Source organism: Nyctereutes procyonoides, unplaced genomic scaffold (assembly GCF_905146905.1).
Source record: "Nyctereutes procyonoides isolate TBG_1078 unplaced genomic scaffold, NYPRO_anot_genome, whole genome shotgun sequence".
Classification (NCBI taxonomy): Eukaryota; Metazoa; Chordata; class Mammalia; order Carnivora; family Canidae; genus Nyctereutes; species Nyctereutes procyonoides.
The window spans coordinates 25757441-25778554 of NW_026575121.1; the positions used below are offsets into that span (position 1 = coordinate 25757441).

At 35.6% G+C, this 21114-nt stretch overlaps 1 protein-coding gene across 1 annotated transcript in view; it reads right to left on the reverse strand.

The window, feature by feature from the left end:
* The window catches only part of DACH1 (dachshund family transcription factor 1), a 425270-nt gene that overhangs the window by 172601 nt on the left and 231555 nt on the right, over positions 1-21114 (reverse strand). The window contains 1 exon segment of the mRNA XM_055335915.1: positions 17547-17708. Within this exon segment, the coding sequence (XP_055191890.1) occupies positions 17547-17708 (162 nt within the window).

Below are 21114 nucleotides of genomic sequence, written 5' to 3' on the forward strand. Positions count from 1 at the left end.
TGTATGGTACGCAACAGGATGAGAGAACAAGAGAACTAACAAATTTCACATTTAGGAAGGGATATTAGGCAGAGACTGTGCAATGAGTAGGAGTTTCACTGCCCAGATTTAGTTAAAAACTAGCAGAACAAAGGTTTGTGGTGCATCTGGGGAACTAAAGAAATATGAGGAGAATATCAGGGGAAGTATAGCTCACAGGGTTTTGAAAGCTGAGGGAGAGCTCATTCCTTATTGTGCAGGGTCTTCCAGACCATGCTAAAGAAGTTGAATTTTCTCCTTGGCACAATAAAAAGTCATTGAAGGCTTTTTAAAAGGAAAATTTCATGATTTAATGTATGCTTTACAATCACCACAGTTAACTGTTGTAAGGAAAAGATATAAAAGACAAACAGTACAATCAGGCAGACTGGATTAGGCTAACCTGGGTTACCACACTGGTAGTGGAGGCAATGGAGTGAGGAATATTAATCCTACATATGGTTTGGAAGAAGAATAAACAGAGAGACAAGTTTTATAAATGAAGGTAGATACAGGATAGGGGAAGAGAGACATATCAAGGATGATTCTAAACTTTCTAAATTGGGCATGTGGGTTTTTTTTAAAAAGGTTGATATTTACTGAGTTTGGGAAAGACTCTCTTTCCCAATGCTGGGGCAAGAGATTATATTTATTTATAGTTCATTTTGCTTGAGACCATACAAAAAGCCTTGTTAAGGATATTTATTTATTGATTGATTGATTGATTGATTGATTGATTTTGAGAAAGTGTGCACACAGGGAGAAGGGTGGGACACAGAGGGAGAGCAAGAAAGAGAGAGAGAATCTTAAGAAGGCTCCATGCCCAGCATAGAGCTGAGATCATGACCTAAGTTGAAAATAAGAGGCTCAACCGCCTGAGCCACCCAGGCGATGTTACGGATTTTTAAATGGAAGAGGATAGTCTATATCATTTAGAGGAGAGGAGGATATAAACACCATGAAATTTAATTACTGGATTGTACAATTTTCTGTAGAATGAAAGCTACATGAATTCCAGTGGTCCAATCAGTCTAGAGCTCATTGTTGGTTGATCTGCTTTAAATAACATTAAATATTGTGAATATTTTACTAGAGCCATTTCAAGGAAATGGGGGTGACAATGGGTGGCACAGAAACTACTTGAGGAATCCTGAGAAATATCTTCACTTGATGTAATGTGCAACAACTGGTACATGGAGGGGAAAGAATTGCTGAATTCAAATTATTGGTAACCCCAAATATAAGGAAAACAGACAGCTATAAACAAAAAAGATAGCATTAACATAAAATTACCACAATCATAAAAATCCTTTCAAGATGGAAGAAACCATTTGGATCTATCAGTTACTATAACTGAATAGAAATAACTATGTCTTTTGAAGATAATCTATAACTAAGAAACTCATTTGTAACTAACTAAAATCACATATCATAAGTCATGGAAGTAAATGTAAACATTTCCATACATTAATTTAAGAAATTACCCAAAATGATATTTTAAGGTTATCTTCAATTCAGAGTAAATCTAAAGAAGTTGTAAAACTTAAACCATGAAATCATGTGTCCTATCGTATTGTTATGCCTACGTGTACGGAAGTCAATACTCAATTTTAAAGTATAAACAGAATATAGCTTCCATTTAAAAGCTTCAAACCTATTTTCAATTCATAAGTATAGGAATAATTTAAAACATTTTTGCACGTTATTTTATCTATCAATAGTAATTAACACAGTCTTAATCTGGCTAATGTTAATGACCACTGTTCTTCCATAAATCCCAGTTAAACCAAGCTTATTAAGGGCTAATTAAAGGAAGTCTTATGTGCACTGAATAAAGTAATGTCAGTTTTTAGAGTTGGAGTACGTATTTGTCTGATAACATGGGACAAAACTTTTCAATTAAAAGTTTACAGGCTGATTATCAATTTCTAAAAAAAAAAAAAATGTGCCAATGAAATAACCGGCCATTTCTTTCCACTTCCTGTGTGTATGTGCCTTTTAAAAGTAGCTATGTCATCTCAAAATGGTAGCATATTTCCTGAGCAGAATACCAGGCTCAGACTGCAGCAAATCACCACCACCATCAACAACAACAAAAAAACACCATTTGGGGCAGCCCGGATGGCTCAGCGGTTTAGTGCTGCCTTCAGCCCAGGGCCTGATCCTGGAGACCTGGGATCAAGTCCTAAATCCTACATCAGGCTCCCTGCATGGAGCCTGCTTCTCCCTCTGCTTGTGCCTCTGTCTGCCCCCTCTCTCCTCTCTCTCTCTCTCTCTCTCTCTCTCTCTGTCTCTCATAAATATATAAATACAATGTTTAAAAAAGAACATCATTTGGATAAATATTAAATCAGAATCAACTAGTAAGGATTCTGGATAAGTAAGGAATATTGAGGGCATGTAGAGGAAAATATTATATACAGTTTCAAATAATATTGAAACATTGGGGACACCAGAAACTATCAACCTTTTAGGAGACATTTGTGAGTGTGTATATGTATGTGCATATGTGTGTGTCTGTACACTTTATTATTTTATTTTTATTTTCTATTTAATAAACTTCCATACAGTGTGTTACTGCTTCCAATGTGCCAGGTTGTGTTCTGAGAATGAATTTAACCCAAATAATCTCCAAAGAGCTGATGAGATATTTATTATTATACCTGTGACAGAGATAAGGAGACTGAGACACAGGCTATGTTTGCCCCAAAAGTTTGCCCCCAAAAGGTCACACAGAACAGAGCCATACATTACATCCACACAGTTAGGCACCAGGTAATCATTCTCACTCAACACGACCACAAAGTTGTACTGTCTCTGAGTTTTCATTTACAAAGTTCTTATTTTTCTCCCTTCTTCCCTCTTTCTCCCTCCACACCAACACTCCCAACCAAAAACTTCTGTGGAGGACAGCACGAAATATTAGAATACTTACAAAGTTTGAAGGAGCCTAAGAGGAACAGAAAAGGGATTGGCATATCAGTGGCAAGCTGGAGACACTGAGATTGAAATATGTGAATTTTAGAATTTGGAATCAAATAGGACTATACGGAGAGAGAACTGGTGGCTGTGAGAAAGTGGAAGTGATGTTAGACAGCAGTATGTTCAAGGTTTTCATCATGTTTTGTTTTTGTTTTCCTTTTTCTAATCTAAATCAGGGTTCAAAATAGGCCAGTAGGTTCTGAATAATGTAAACGTAGGCAAATATATATATTTATACAGATGGATATGTGCATACATGCTTGCAAAGTATGATGACATTTAAATGTTTGTTTCTAATGCAGTTTTAGAGTTCAGACTTGGAGAAAGCCAGACATGATTTTGATACTGAGATTTTCATGCAAACCTTTTTCTCAGAACTGCAATTTGTATTAGGTAATGAATTATTTTGACAAATTAAGTAACATTGTCGACTAGATGACTTCCTTACCTATTTTTATTGATTTCTTTCTTTTTTATTCATTATTTTTGTCACCTTTATTTCTCATCATTAGTGATTTATATATAACTAATCAGAATTTCTGGCTATTGACTAGATGTAATACTGCCTGTATTGTATAAGTTTATGATAGGAAAATTTCAAACCACAAATCATTCCAGATTCCTGGGGAAATAAATAGGTGTTATACAATTACGGTACAATTTTCATCTCAAAAAGAAATGTTTACAAATAAGTGACTCCTTCTAGCTAATCATACTTTGAAATATCACATTATTGTGATATTTCATCTGAGAAAATCACACTCAACAATAAAAGATCTGGAAGAGTAAGAGAGTTGGAAAGTTTCTGATGACTCTACGACTTAGTTTCAGAGAAACCTGACACTACAAAATTATTATTAGAAATTAGAGATCTAAATAAACTTTATATCCATTGTGTGTAAATTTATTTCTTATCAATCACAGGAAGTAGGGTCGGCACTATAAAGAGAAGATATTACCAGCAACATTTTCAATCATGGGGCTATATATTCAAAAGCAATCAATAAAAAAAGTACAGGAACTGACAAACAACTAGTCAACAGAATCATTTTTCCTGAAATACTTAGCAGTAGCCTTTTAAAGTAATTGCTTGTGGTCAATGTTCCTCATATTTTGGTCTGCTTGCTTGTTAAAATAGAATGGATGTCATATCCATTAATTTTTTTAGCTGTCTGAGGAAGTTTTTTATACCTACAATCAACCATAAGAAAGGCTATAATATTAACATATCTTCAAAAAATCACCTTTTTGTCAGGACAATATATTTAAAAAAAAAGGTGCATGTGGAGAAAATGTATAATTTCAGAATATAAAAGGTATCCATGCTTTGCTCATCCATAACTTTCTTTTTAAAAATGTCTCTCCGATGTGTGCAAGTAAAGATACTTCTTATTTTGAAGTAATCATTTTTAAATTTATGTCTTAAAAAAAAACGTCTCTGTGGGGTGGGGGGTTCAATATCGACATGGATTAAGCCAATTATAGGACACATCTTTCTTAGTTGATGAGAGAACTCAGAAACTGCTGAGTTACACTTTGTGGTAAACATTTTGGAATGTTGCCAAAGCCGTTATAAACATTTCTGAGCTCACATTTCTAGGGAACTCTTTTAAAAATCAATTAGAAGTGAAAGTCTTTCAATGCTAGTGTTTTAAAATGTCAAGCTTGTACTACTTTTTTCCTTGTTGTGCATCAATGGCAATATTTCAAAACTTGTATATTAAATTGATTATATTCTATAATTAAGCTATTAAAAGGGATAGAATGTACAAGTGTTCTAAAATTCATACCACAGCAGAACTTGATTGGGGGGGAGGGGTGTTTAATGAAAATAAACCCAATTAGGTAAAAAATGGAGAAAGCAAAGGAGAAAGTACAAAGTAAGAAGTATAAATGGCTACTCATATGTTATTTTAAGAGCATTCTCGAGTAAACTCATTGATTCTGAACAATATTTTTTGACATTACAGGTCAACAGGTTAAAACACTAAAGGCTTTATTTATGATTCCTGAATCAGGATTTTCAGGAAAAAATCTAAATCCACTCTATGGACAATGGAAAGGATCAGTTATGAGTCTAAATTTACAAAATAGAGGCCTATTCAAGAATTTGCTATAATTAGGGTTACAATATTTATTTAAAAACATATAATATGAATGTAGATGAATATCCTACTTGCATATGTTTGAATACATATATGTACATAGCTGTTTTCTTATTAAAAAGGGATACTGTCACACCTTTTATGGCAGTACCAATATTCAAGCACTAAAAAAACCTTAACTGTGTGTCAAATACACAATGTCATATGAAATTATATATTTTTGGAAAAAAAATAAAATTAAAATCTGTAACTGCCAAAAAGTGTGCTCCTTTACTCAACAAATGAATCACAAATTTACTGTAGAGAGCAAAGGATTAAAATTCCTCGTGTATGTGTAACAAACACATTGATATTAATTGGTTTGTCCTTTCAAGTTGTGTTTATCTCTTCATTTCCATCACAGTTTCAAAGGTCACTCCATTCCATTTATAAATCCAATATGACAGAGATTAGTAAAAGCAAAAAGCAACAACTAAATGAGTACATCATCATGCAATCACACATCTCACAATTCATTTATCCAATTAATAAAAAATACCATCAAATGCTTCGTGGTGGGTTTTTTCAAAGCATCAAAATGGTTCATGTCAAGATAACTTAATCATCAACATTTAGTTTCCACTGTATAGCCAAAGTAGAAAGCAGTGAAATTACACCTCAGTGGAAAGACTGCCAAATAAGTATGTCTATATTTTTATAAAATAAAATAATTAAGGAAACGTATTTAGTAAATCTAGTTTATGCCTATAAAAAGTTAAGAGATTCTTGAAAGCTGAAATACTGGGATACAAGTATGAATGACTGAATATTTGTGTGTGTGTATGTGTGTGTGTGAGAGAGAGAGATTTAGCTATTTAATTGCTAAGCTCATATATTATCATGAAGAGGAATTTAAGGAAATGAAAATAGTGCCATTATTTACTAAGAGAAATAAGAAATTTTATAGTCCCAATGCTCATTTGATATCATCATTTTTAAAAATTTTAGACTATGACCTTTTCTCTTGATATAGGCACAAGTTTGGACAATGATAGGTATATGAAAAAACAAGAAGTCAACACATACCTGTGTGCATTAAAACTGCAAGTCTAGAAGGCTGACATTTAGGTTGTTAAAGAAAAACAATTTGACCATCTTGATAAGATTAGTATTTTTTAACCTCAATATTTTTACATAAAATAAACATTGGACTTACATTGCCAATATATATATATACCCATTGTTTTAACGAGCCCTCTTCCAAAAATGTAATTGGGTTATCCAAAAGTGAAGAATGAGAGAGGAAAAACAGAACACAAGCAAAAGCAAGATAATCCAGAAAGAAGAAGCTCAGAAGACCCTGTAATACAATTTCAGCACTGAGATAAATTATAGTGAAATAAAGAAAAAGGAACCTATTTCCAAAAAACAGATTAAAACACATAGAACTAATTAACTAATTAATTGATTATTTATAAATTATAGACTTTTTTTAAAATTGTTATTTATTTATGATAGTCAGAGAGAGAGAGAGAGACAGAGGCAGAGACACAGGCAGAGGGAGAAGCAGGCTCCATGCACCGGGAGCCTGACGTGGGATTCGATCCAGGGTCTCCAGGATCGCGCCCTGGGCCAAAGGCAGGCGCCAAACCGCTGCGCCACCCAGGGATCCCTAGACTTTTTGTTTCTAACGTAAACACAAATGAAATTAAAACAACTGAAACTGGCTTCAGAAATCCCTTTTTTCTCCCATCTGTGGGATCTGTATCTCATAAAACATTAGACACTTAGAATCCTAAGGCAGAACCAAAAATGTTCACAAGGCCATTGGGTTTGAATATACCCTTGAATCACTCAAATAGCATAGATAGTGCCTGAGTAGAAATGATTAATCACCACATTATATTTGATAAAGTCATATCACCTTTCTATTCATTTATTAATTTATGCTTTCTTACAGAATTGTGTGTGTGGAGTTTGTTTTGAACCTAAGCTATCTTTTTAAGTGAAATATACTTTCTGGGGGAACAGTTTAAGTAAAAATACCATTATTAAATGTTCCATTAAGATGGTGAAGTTTTCTTTCCCTGGATATCCTGAAATGTAATATATTGTATAAAACAGATTTTCCCAAAGATCCCAATTGTTGCAGTTGTATATGTAAAATTTCAGATGAATAACTTCTCTTATGAAGTTTCATTTAGAAAAAAAAATGGAAAACTTTCCTGTGAATTCCTGAAATGCTGTAATTCTGCAAGGACTCAGTTGATGAAAAGACTTAAATAGGTGCCATAAAAACATGCTCAGTATTGATAAAAACACAGAGCTCACATTTTCTTATAATTTGTCCTAATTTTCCAATATATATATATAACTGGATATACACACATAGCCTCTCTTCTTTGTCCCTATGCAGATTATTGCTCCTAGACTACAAATGACCCCAAGGAAGTAAGTACACTTCTTGGCTGAACAATTTATCAACAGCTTGAAGTGACAGGAATGGTGATTCAGTCCTGTGCCCCCACATATCAGATGTAGGCCACATTCTCCAGTCGGCAGAACCAGAAAGGGAAAAAGTCCCTGTCGCATTTGCCCTTTCATAGAGATGGAAATATTATTAGAAAGGACATAAACAGACTAATTAAATCACAGCAGTATGGCTGGGATGACAGCTGGTACAGCGTGTGACTGAGAAGATCCATATCTGTGAGCAGGAGGTACTTCACTTCCAATCCATTCGCTATTAGGTGCTTTCAAGCTTGCTGTGCAGACATTAAATAATAACATCTCATTTCCAAGACTAAAATGAGTAAAGAAATAAAAAAGGCTTTCTAACCAAGAAATCTTTTGTGCAACAGAGAAAAAAAAATCATTTACCACTCAGTTCTGCTTTTGAGATAAAGATGTAATAATGCCATTACCTTTCATCAGCGGGATCCTTGGAAATCAACACTCTTTGCTTATCATGCTGTGAAATACAAATAGAGCTAAAGGCAGGGTCTGCGAGGCACTGCTGCAGCGATATTAACTCACAGATCTGCCCTTTGTGAAGGAAACCGTATCCGTTTCATTAGTGCACACTCTAATTCAAAACTGTTGAAAATGAACTGCACATACTGTTTTAATAACAACATTCCTAATCATTATCAAACTGGTAATTCTCTCAGCACTGAATGTAAGGGTCTGTGTTTCCATTATAACCTGCTGTTAAAGAAAACCATATTTAAGTCCTCTCTTCTTTCCTCTTTTCCAAATGATCGAGGTTCATGGGGGTTGAGGGGAGGAGGGGGCATCAAGAATGTGCAAGATTATGTATGTCACATTATTTCATTATAAGTGAACTGACACTTTCAGGCATTTATGTCAACAATAATATTATTTACTTATTATCATTTAGTTATGCCATTTTATATTCAATTTGACAGGCCAGGATTCATACGGATGACTTTGTACAATTTTGGAATATTTGGACAATTTGGAGAATAATCAAAGTTACACGAATATGAAACACTACGTCTGGTGACGGGGCATTGGGCTCAGAGTTATAAACTTGTAGGCTCACACTCACAGTAATGTTGGACCATGAACACTCTAGTGACATCTCAAAGAATAAACTTTCTAATATCAGGTCATCCTGAGGTATCTGAAAACTTATATCACTAAACATTATAATTTACAGATCACAAAGTTGAAGATTTATTTTAATTGTATATCATCATCACAGGAAGTCAAAATCTAAAACAGATAAAATAATCTTACTCATGAATAACATCAGTTATCTGATACTAAAGGGGTTGAAGAAGGTCTGAGGTAATTTTAAACTGAAATGTTTGCTCCTACTATATTTTTGAAGTTTCTATGAACATTATGGCATGTTGGTGTAGATTGCCAAAGCTCATTTTTAGGGCTCTCCTCAATGAAAATCCCATTTCCAAGTCTGTCATAAATGCTCTCAATCTCCTGGAATGTGATAGAGTCTATCATATAACATATCTGAATGGATATATCTTACATTTCCTTATGTTTTATGATTATAGGAATAGAACACCTTTAATTTACATTTCTTAATATGAAATGCTTGAATTATCAGGCTTACTTCATTATCCTATCATTAGTAGGAATAAGCAATATTAAAACTAAAACAAAAACATTAGGGTAATATTTCCTCATTATGTTCTTCAACATCCATATAAACTAAAAAAAATCATGAAAATGAACCAGACACTAAATAAAAAGTGAAAACATTCTACTTATCTATACCATGAAATACATTTAATAATTCACACAGGAAACTAGTTTATGTCACTGATCAAACTCTGATGATTTTCTTAATGTATAAGCATGGATTTAGAAATACCTGCTAAAAAATTTTTAAGCAAGAAAAAAGTTCTTTTAAAAATACAAATGTATTTTTTCCATAAATGGTCACTGTTATGATCACTGGTGTTCCTCTTCTTTTATATAACCAATAAAGTTAAAGAATGTCATGAGAGAAAATGCAAAATGATGCACTTGCTAGATAATCACAAAAACGGGCCTAATAAAATGACCAGTTTTTAACATACTCATGTGTCATTTAAAAATGATCTAATTTGAAGCTATATTTTTTGACAAATATTCATAATTTTACCACAATGACACAACAACATAGACTCTTGTCTAGTTCCTTCTAACTCTAATGAAAAGAACATATATATTATAAAAGTATAAAATTTTTATCATCTTTTTTCTTATATTCAAAATAAATATTTTCTACTCTTACCTCTCATGTGTAATGGCTGCAGAATTATGTGAAATTATGTATTAAAGTATACTTAATGGTGCCTTGTTTTGGACATTTATATTATTTCAGGTTTGTATTTTATTTTAGAAATCACCATAAAAGCACACCTTCTTGCCTTTTATCCTCTATGGAGTTTTCAAAAATCAAAGAATCTTAAAGCTAAGAGGGTAACTGAGCATCAAGCTGCTTATTTATTAATAAGAAAGCTGAGAAATTAAGAGACTTATCTCAGTAGCTAAGTTATTTATTAGCTATGTTACTACTAGAAGCTAAATCTTCTTTTTTTTTTTTTCAAAGATTTATTTATTTATTCATTCAGAGAGAGCAAAGAGAGAAGCAGAGACACAGGCAGAGGGAGAAGCAGGCTCCATGCAGGAAGCCCGACGTGGGACTCGATCCCGGGTCTCCAGGATCACACCCCAGGCTGCAGGCGGCGCTAAACCGCTGCGCCACCAGGGCTGCCCTAGAAGCTAACTCTTCTGACTTATTTTGCTCTCTGCTCTCCCATTTCAGTTTGTGGATGCATCTAAAAGGACTTATCTTGGTCATGCTAGAAGATGTCTAAATCTTAAATAATAATTTTTGATAATTTTAAGTTAGCAGTTTATTCTTTATATTTTCATATTAGAATGCCATATTTAGAAATATTTAATGTGGAAAAATGCCAGAAATACTAAATATCTACAAATGCATTAAAATTTATGAAAGAGTGGCTTACTACTTCTTAGATTTTTAATGTTGGGGTAAGCAATTTTGTGTGAAATGTCAGGATACGAAGACATCTTTTGCATAGGGAATGATGTGAACCATATGGCTTATTCACAATCGATTGAATTACAAACCATGGCAGTTCCTACACTTTCAAGAGATTCTTATGTGGTCTTTCCATTAAAATTCCACTAATGTGACATTTGTGAAAAGGTTTATGTTTGGGCATACTTTCCTCACCATATGTGAAGTCACAGAGCAAAAGCATCGATTTAAAGTGTTTATATATAAATTGACAGCTATCAGTTCTAAAGTATTTCTCATTTCATTTGTCAGAATCTTTTTGGCCTTTTAGGGTAGTCTTATGTGTGTTTCCGTGTTTACAAGACTCTGACTGTTAATATTGTTAAATTTACTCATCAGACAGGAAGAAGGATCTTACAAATCATTGTTAGGCAGAGAAACATTAAGAAAGTTCGAAAAAAAAACTTTCCACATTTAATCTGTTAAACAATGGCAAATTTCTTATGAATCAGTGATACTGTAATTGAACTGGAGACATTTTTAGAGCAAACTTGCTTTGGCTTTTTCACCCTCCGATTTGGAATCTGCTCACAGTACTGCCAGCTTAACCAAAAAGGATTAACTCTCATATCCAACTGAGAACACAGATAATTCTCAGTAATTGGTAAAAAATGAAGATGAATGGGGCTGAGAGATAAGGAGCAATTAGCTCATCAGCAGTTACAGCTGTGCACTCAATCCGGATCCATCTCTTGAGCCTCGGCCCCTTTTAAAGAACCTAAGCAGAATAAGCATAGGACACCCCTCCCCAAAAAATTGCTGTACCTGCCCATCATTTCTCTAGTCTTCCATTTTATTTCCTTACTATACAAAGACACCTGTCATAGCATGCTATGTAAATTACTACCTCTCTCAGGACCTATGTCTAAAGCCAATCTTCTTTTTAAACTTTTTTTTTTTTATAACAGAAACCAAATGACTACTGTAGACACTCTTAAATTCCCTGTCAATCGTTTCATTATAGCAGCATCATCTGTTTGAAAATATAAGCAATTCCCTCATCTAATTATAGGAAGGATTTGAGGTTCATTAACATTGCCAAGGCAGAGGATCCAATGTGCAACTGCAGAGCTCTGCTTGGTGGCCTGTGTTCTCAGTTTCCTTTTATTTGCTTTCTCAAGGTCTCCAAGACTTTTTCCTGAGATCATAAAATTAATTTGTCTTCCAAATACACACGTGAGTTAGAAGAAAGGAAATGACTACAGTATAAACTATTATATTTCTTCAGGAATGTTTTTTTTTGTTTTTTTCCAAGAAAAAAAAGATAAGAGGATGGTCAGCTGGGTAAGGTAATTTTATCTCCTATCTGCCTGGCTTTTCTTCCTTTTTTTTTTTTTTTTTTTTTTTGTTATTGTTGTTGGCTGATGGACAGAAATAAGGAGTAAGGAATATTATGGAAGAACACAGCCATTCATCCCAAACTCAAGTTCTGGTGTTTACTTGAAACTCTTACATCCTCGTTAACTATTGCAAGCTTAAGAAAATGAAAAGGAATCATACATTTCAGGCATGTGAGATGTGTGCAGTTTGTGGGTCACTGCATCGGTGTACTCCTGCTTGGGTTCCACAGTGTTCAGAAGACATTCTGAAGTCTTAAGATTACTTCACTTCCTTAAAGAAATAACAGCAGTTAGGGGGTTCTGACTATAGTTTAAACAATGAGATTTTCTTGGGACATCTGTTTTGAGATCACATTTTGAATAGATATGAACTCATTTCCTACTAAGCAAGCAATCTACTATTGTTGATAGCTGTTTACCAGTTCTATGAGTCAGATATTAGCTAGTGGCAAAGGTCCCTCTTAAATCCTCCGAGTATTCTTTAAACTGTGTACATAGTGTTTTCCTTAAATAAAATGTTAAGAGAAGGTAAAAATGCAGTCTTTTCCTGCCTCCTGGTAAATTATAGTGCACAAAGTCTTGCACTTGGGAATAATATTTAATGTATTTATCTTTAAAGAGTCATTTCCTTTGTTGTCATTAGTTAAGGGAATATGATATTAGGTTTAACAAGTATTTAAATAACATAGAAACTACTGAGATGCTCACTATGTCAATATTTATATAGCATTTAAAAACTAGAAGTAAAAATAAGTTTCCTTTATTTAGATTAAATTGACTGTGATTAATTTAGTATCCTCAAAAATGTGCATGATGCCTCCCCCCCCAAAAAAGATAAGCAGATAAAAACACAGCTATAGATACTGTGGGATTGACCTTGGGTTCACCGGTTTTAAATTCTGCTTTTCCAATATCCCAGTCCCAATTTCCAAGCAGCATTTTTTTTAAGCTGGTTATGTAGATCAGTCCTTAAAGCAAAAAAATAGCAATTTATCTGGCCTGTATGTTGTGGATAGTGTTGCCACTAAAAAGAATCCAGGACATTTTTCCTTCTTATCTGCAATGTAGCTCATATCAGCCAACCTGTCACAAGATAGTACTTGATATAAACAAGAGATTGCAAAGACATCTCAGTAATCAATATCAGGATGGCTACAGTATGGAAACCCCAACCAGTGCATATCATTTGTCTCAGCATCTATTTCTATGGCCAAATGAAGCATTAATTCAAATCATAAATCTATGGTGATTTAAATCTGGGAATGAGCACCTGCCTGCTTTAATGATTTATTTTGTACATTTCAGTAAGCAGGAGATTTGTCCATATGAACTGACAGGTCACCTTCAGATGCCAGGAGCAGACTGTTTATCACCATGCAGACTAGCATCTCATCTTAGCAAGTAAATATTAAACTAAAAGAATCCAATTGATTGTGGATGAGGGAGAATGGAGACACGGCCATATATTTTACTCAGCGTGCTGATGCCTCACTCGGATCTATCCTGAAGTCCTCACTTCTTCCTAAAGTGATCATTCTGTTAGAAAGATGTGAGCTCAAGGTTACCATGTAAAATTGGGATAAAAAATAATTATTTGTCCGTGTCATAGATTTCTCTAAACACCTTTTTTGGGGGCTAATTTTGACAATTCATTGTTAAGAACTGGAAGGAGTCATGTGTAATAAAAATGCCTCTTCGCCTCACTAAGTCAAATCAAACCAAACCAAACAAACACAAAATCTGTTTCCAGAGGCAGTAAGGATTTACTTACAAGCGGGGTGGAGGGTGGGGGTTGGGGGGGGTGTGCAGTGTTCCTACACAGGAGAACCTAAAATGTTTAAGATAACTTGTGAGCCAGATGAGTACAAGAAAAAGAAGAAAACCTGAATTGATTTCAAAAATGTCACTGTATTTGGGCAGGGCTGAGCAGCAACAATACATCACATAAGTAGCACCTCTCTGAGGGGTTTCACTCTTTCAAAGAGACAATTGATAGATTCATGAGAGCAGTAAGTTTGTATTCTGAAATATAGGCCTTTGAGATTCTTGGGATTCCTTCTGGAATTCATATGCTTCAGTGCCACTTCCTAAGCACCTTGTGCTAGCTGATGCTCCTGGATCTAGCATATCCTGTTTTGACTGCCTGCTTACATAGCCATCCCTCCCATGGACTGTATGCCCCCTGAGTTCTGGGACTAGATTACAGTTATTTTGTGTAACTAGAATGGGTTAAAATCAAAGGCACAACAAAAACCAAGTGATACAATAACTCCCCCCAAATTTACTCACAGGCCTGCAATTTAACAAATAGGAAAATAGAGAATAGGAAAACAGAAAGGGAAATAGTTAATGATTGTAAAAAAGAGGAAAAAGGTCATTTTCAGGAGGCAGATTTGGAAACATAATAATAATAGCAAAAGCAGTACCAATATGACTAACCATACTGGTGACCAAACAATGTGATAAGCAGACATTGTAGTAAATAAACACTTGACAAACAGGATCTTCTTTCATTCTCATGATTTGATATTATTATGCCATTTTCCAGACATGCAATGTTAGGCTCAGAAAGTTTAGATAACTTCTCAAAGTCACAGAGCAGGTAATTGCTCAACACTTACCAAGAGGCAGGCACTATTGTCAGAATGAAAAAAGAAGGGGGGTGCGGATGCATATAAAGCGACTGCCCAATTCAACAACTACTTTGGTTTGTACCCACCAGTCCCCTATACCTTCCTTACCCAACCCTTCCACCAAACCTTCTTTCCCTGATCTCTAGGAAAGGAAGAGAGGGTGTTCTGGAAAGATAATAAATCATAAATTCTTAGAGGACTGTGGCATGTGAGAATAGAATAAAAATGACAAGGATAACATTTACCCCCAAACTAGTTACTGACATCTAACAGAAATGATCTACATGCCTCAAGGACTGGCAATGACATCAATGTTAATGCACTCTAAAAATATTAAGACTCTGTAGGAAAATTCAAATAAATTTCTGCTCCTGATTCAAACTGGAGTCAGTTGGTGGGGGTCAAAACCAAAAAGCAATATAAATTGCCAACTAAATACCTTGATGGAAGAAAAGTGATTTCTGCCAACTAGAACACAAAAGAAAAATCAAATTGTTTCTTTTTTAAGTCATTATGGTAGCCTATGTACCAAAAACAATTAAGGTAAACCTCAATTTGGTCAGCAGGCAAATATTATTCTATAATAGCAAATATGAAATGTATGTCAATGCCTAATTATGAGCCATGTTCTCCTTATCTTATACCTATTGGATTTTCCAAAGTCAACTTCTGCTCTGCTGCTCAGGAAATTCAAAGAGAGATATCATGTTTTAATATCTTTTGTTTTCAATGTTATTAAATTGCCTAATTTAAATATTCCTCCTCTTAACACCAACTATTAAGAACAGTCTGCATTAAACTCTTATCCTTCTAAAATTTTGAAAACACCCAGACTGTTGTACAATGGTCACTAAAATTTATAGTAGCCAATTACTTGTTTTTAAAAGTGTCTAATTTTGTTCTATTTTATAGGCCAAAGAAAAAGACTGCTTATTTAAAACAAACAAACAAACATGTACTTAATAGTTCTAATAGGGATATTATAATTCATTCATTTTACTTCAAAACTGTTTTTAATTTTCAAAAGTCTGAATTTATGTGTGTGAACCATGACCTTAACAACCCACAGTCCTCCATCCTCCCCGTAGGAGCACCAGAAATGCAAGCACTCATGTTTTCCTTCATCCCATCCAGCTGTAGAGCCATAGCTTTGGCTCTTTTTCATATCTTTTCATCCTTCTAAGAATTGCCACCATCTTCTTTATAACCTATTCTCAAACTGAACCCGTTATTGCCACCCCTCTTCTATTTCCCTTGTGTAGTGCTATGGAAAAATTCTGCTTTCCCCTTTTCTACTCTATTAGAAACTACCCTTTGGCATCACTGAAGCAATGGTATTTTGTGTATTGGACATATATTTGACAATTACTCCCTACTCTATCATTCATATCTAGTGTGTGCTCCCATGGAAGATGTATCCCATTGTAAGAATGATGATTACTACAATCCATAGTATTTTTTCACATACCTTTAACTATATGTCATATTGGACAGAAAGGAGAGAGCTGCTTTTTATCTAAAGAAATAATCTATTAGGGATCCCTGGGTGGCGCAGCGGTTTGGCGCCTGCCTTTGGCCCAGGGCGCGATCCTGGAGACCCGGGATCGAATCCCACGTCAGGCTCCCGGTGCATGGAGCCTGCTTCTCCCTCTGCCTGTATCTCTGCCTCTCTCTCTCTCTCTCTCTCTGTATGACTATCGTAAAATAAATTAAAAAAAAATTAATAAAAAAAAAAAAGAAATAATCTATTAAAACACTGCATGGAAAAGAAAATATAATTGAACTGCCCTGAATTACTGTGTCCTTCATGAACATATGTTGGATATAGTATCTTACACTATCTTAGAATAGCTAAATTTCTCCTCCTAAATATATTTTGAGCATGGTTTCTACATTTTAAAGAGAAACAATACAGTGCAGTAGCAGAATACAATGTTTTATCTCACCAACACACAGATGCTTGAGATACCATCAATATAAAAGTTAAACCATATATGTGAAGTTGTGTTTGAAAAAACGAACTACCCAAATGAGTCCTGCAAAGAGAAAGCTGTTGGTTTTGGTTTAAACAGTGACTATTAACTTTTCATCTCTTTTTCCACATTTCAAGAACGGAAAAAAAAAATCAACAGAAATTAAAGTAGTACATTTACAATGAGAGAAATTGGTAATGGTTATATACAGAAAGAATTCTCACATAATTCTTATTCTCGGCAGCACATGAAAGAGTTGAGTTTATATGTTCTGTTGCTGATGAAAACTTATTTGATAACAAATCCATGAGGAATTAAAAAGGTAAAGTATGGGTTTGTCTGTAAATATTTTTGTCACTTTACCTTTCCCCCCAATGTAACAAGATCTTCAGAATGGATCTTTGAGTAAAAAACTGATAACTACCCTCTAAAAAGACACTGATATAATCAATATTTTAAATTTCTGATTATTGAGGCACCTGGGTAGCTCAGTGGGTTAAGTGTCTAACTCTTGATTTTGGCTCAGGTCACAATCTCAGAGTCCTGAGGTAGAGCCCCATGTGGGGCTTCGCACTGGGAGTGCGGCCTGCTTAAGATTTTCTCTCTCCCTCTGCTCTTCCCCACCTACTCACACACATCTCTATGAAAACAAAACTACACTAAATTAAGATTCTGATTTTTAAAACTTGATTGTATTATGAAAGATGCTAACTGAATGCTGTTAGAAGTTGCCTATATAAAGTTGGTCCTATATTTAAAAATTATGTTGTTAATTATTTTTTCAGAGTACATGTTGTTAGAGGTGCAAATGGTATATACACTGTTTTCTAAGCTAAGAGTACCAGCTTCTTGAATGGGGACCTGATAGTTTTGTCCTGGAAAAGAAAGTAATTTGGTAGCCACATGATCACAAAAGTTTCTGTGAATATACAACTTACCAACACTTGAATTCATATCCCCATTTTCAGAATCTGCTCCATGTTGGTTATTACTGGCATGATAGTTGCTCATGGCTTCCAATTTGATTTTTTTCACCTTCATTGCTTCGGCAATGGCTGCGTTGGTAGCAGCGGCAGCTGCTGCGGCTGCTGCTGTCAGACCTTAAAAGAATAAATTAAAAACAAGGTAATTCAAATGCAGATCTTTCATGTAATAGTCCATGTACTTTATAGAGCACACATACAAACATACTAGAATATTTGATTCCTCTATGAAACACTCTGATAACCTATGTTCATTCCTGACTAGCCAATGAAACAAAATTGATATGATGGGTAGAAAGCACTCTCAACTCCCAAATTAAATATTAGCAGAAACATAATTCATACATAGGAGTACAGAGGTAGAAAAGCATCCAGGATTCCCTCTCAAACAAACCAATTTGAGTATGTTACTCCCTGCTTCAAATCATCTGCAACTACCTGGGGTGTGGGGTGTGGGTGGGGGTTCTGAACTGTTTAGCTTAATTCACAAACCTTTTATTAGAAAGTGCAAACCTACCTACCTGCTCCATTTCCTCATCCTCAGGCCACCCTCCAGCTATCTGAACATGCCACCAAAACGCATGCGTGCCCTGCCTCTTGAAGCTTGTGCTTTCACACATTCATTCCCTTTGGAATAACCTTGCCCCACAGCTCCCGTCCCTAACTTCTCATCCCACAGCAGTCTAGTCCCAGAGCGAACACTTTAAACCACTGTGCCATGTTAGTCTGGAAACAATTCGCTACTATTCATCCAGAGAACAGGAGGTAGGAGTGGACCTGAGATTAGAAATAGAATTTGAGGCCAGATTACGGTAGAACAGAAAGCTAGAGCCATGCTTTAGGTACAGGCTATAGATAGCAGAGCTTCTGGAGCATGGGAGTGGTTTGTTTTTCTTAAATGTGTGAACTTTTACCAGGTCAGTTCACTTCATACTGGCATCCCTCATCTGCAAAATGACAGACACAGCAATATCTGAATAATTTCTCCTAATTCTAAAACTTTTACAGTCTAGGAAAGGATATAGATCCCCACTCTCCATATTCTTTTTGCTATGGCTGCTTCAGAGTTTCTAACTATAGTGCTTCAACTCAGGTTGAATTTATCTGTGTGATTTATTTCCACTCCCAGCTGGTGGATTAGAGACTGAACACCTCTCTCTTCTTTTCCTCCCCACTAATCATCACTTCTGGTTACTACAGCAAATAAGTTACAACCTCAGAAAGTCTTTTTTTCCCACCTAGAAATCTTGCTATTTTTTAGAGGCTAGAAGAGCTCACCTCTCCTTCAGATCAGACCAAAGAGGCCTTGACAACTTTCTCCCCAATGCAACAAGACTTTCAGAATGGATCTTTGAGTGAAAAACTGGTAACTACCCTCTAAAAAGGCACTGATGTAAATTCAAATAATTCATCAGGGTCTAGACTGTACATTTGTTGCCTTTTAAGTCCCAACTTGAACTGATTCTCTCATCTTCCTATGATTGAATTTACTCCCCAGTTACTCATTTCCTTCAAAGGTGTTTCAGAACATTTTCTTTCCTGTTAAAATTCTCCTTGTCCTTGTGTTTCCCAGCAACACTCTCTTCCTCAATTTTGTTTCGTCAAAAATTTAACCATCCCACATGCCCCATCCTGTCATTGCCTGGTGTGGTCCCATCTCTAATTTATGACATTTGCAAGGCCTTTATCTTTGCTTTTATGTGGCAGGTAAATCTTGTTCATAGCATTCAAATAAGGAAAATAAAACTACAACTTGAGATGTGATTGTTATTACTATACAGATCTGAATCAAATTCAGTAGCATGAAATATAACTATATATGGTGTAGCCTTAAGCCATAAAGTCTTTTTGAGTATGGTTTCCTCATCTGTAAAGTCATTCTACTCACAAAAGGATAACATGAGGATTAAATGAGATAGATCATGCAAATAGGTTTTGTTTTGAGTGAGGGAGAGCATAGGGTAGAGGAAGAAGGAGAGGGAGAAAGAACCTTAGGTGGGCTCTGACTGAGCCCACGTGGGGCTCGATCTCAGGACTCTGAGATCATGACCTGAGCTAAAATCAGGAGTCAAACACTCAATGAACTAGGCTACCCAGGCATCCCTAGCCATATCATGTTGTTAAACATTAGGCATGCCCTGCATTCTACTTCCTCAAAAAGTCCATTCATATCTATGATTCCTGCAGGATTTGGCGGACTGGCCATAGCCCCCTTAGCTAGAAGAATCTTACTTCTCCTTACCTGATGACATGAACCCTTGACTTCTAAAAATATTTTTCATAATTTTATTTATCTGATTTTTTAAAAGATTTTAGTTATTTATTCATGAGAGACAGAGAGAGAGAGGCAGAGACACAGGCAGAGGGAGAAGCAGGCTCTACTCAGGGAGCCTGATGTGGGACTCGATCCCAGGACTCCAGGATCACACCCTGGGCCAAAGATAGGCACCAAACCACTGAGCCACCCAGACGTCCCTTATCTAATCTTATTTATGCTACTCTCCTATGTATCCACTTGACAATCTATCCCCATAGTTTTACATTTCTAAGAAAAATTTCAAAAGATACACAGTGGTTCCCCCCTTATCCACGGGAGATAGGTTCCAAGACCCCCATTGGATACCTGAAACCATAGATAGTGCAGAACCTTATACATACTGTGTTTTTTTCTATACTTATGTACCAATGTCAAAGTTTAATGTATTGATTAGGAAGTAAGAGATTAACAATAAAATAGAACAATTATAATGAACATACCATAATAAAAGGTGAATGTGGTCTCTGTCTTTCTCCCTCAAAATATCTCATCATACTGCACTCACCCTTCTTGTGATGATGTGAGATGATAAATACCCATGTGATGAGACAGAGTGAGGGGAATGACATAGGTACTATGACATAGTGTTGGTTACTATGGACCTTCTGATGATTTGCCAGAAGGAGGATCATCTGCTTCCAGACAGTGGCTGACCAAACTGGGAGAAGGAGACTGCAGATTAGAGGGGGAGGGGAGACACGACTACTGGAAGCACATGACTCATATGTGCTATAACTGAACTATATAATACTTACACTGATTTTTTTAGTCACTTTAATGAAGTCAGGAAAAAAGCTCTGACATTTTCAGCAGTTGCTGATTTTAGTTCCTAACTCACCTGGCTCACAATTCTAATTCTAGCTTTTAAATTCAGGCCATTTTTTTCCGTTTCCTCAACTCCCTCTTGTGCCAGCTGGCATCTTTCTTTCAATGGAGTCCTGCAACAGCCTCTCAAGAGTTTCCACTTTCTCCACTTCCAATCTCACCACAACAGTCACCATAATCTTGTGGGAAGAGGGATACCTGGGTGGCTCAATGGTTGAGCATCTGCCTTTGGCTCAGGTTGTGATCCCAAGGACCTGGGATTGAGTCCCACATCAGGGTCCCCAGAGGGAGCCTGCTTCTCCCTCTGCCTATGTCTCTGTCTCTCTCTGTGTCTCTCATGTATAAATAAATAAAATCTTTTAAAAAAATCTTGTAGGAAGG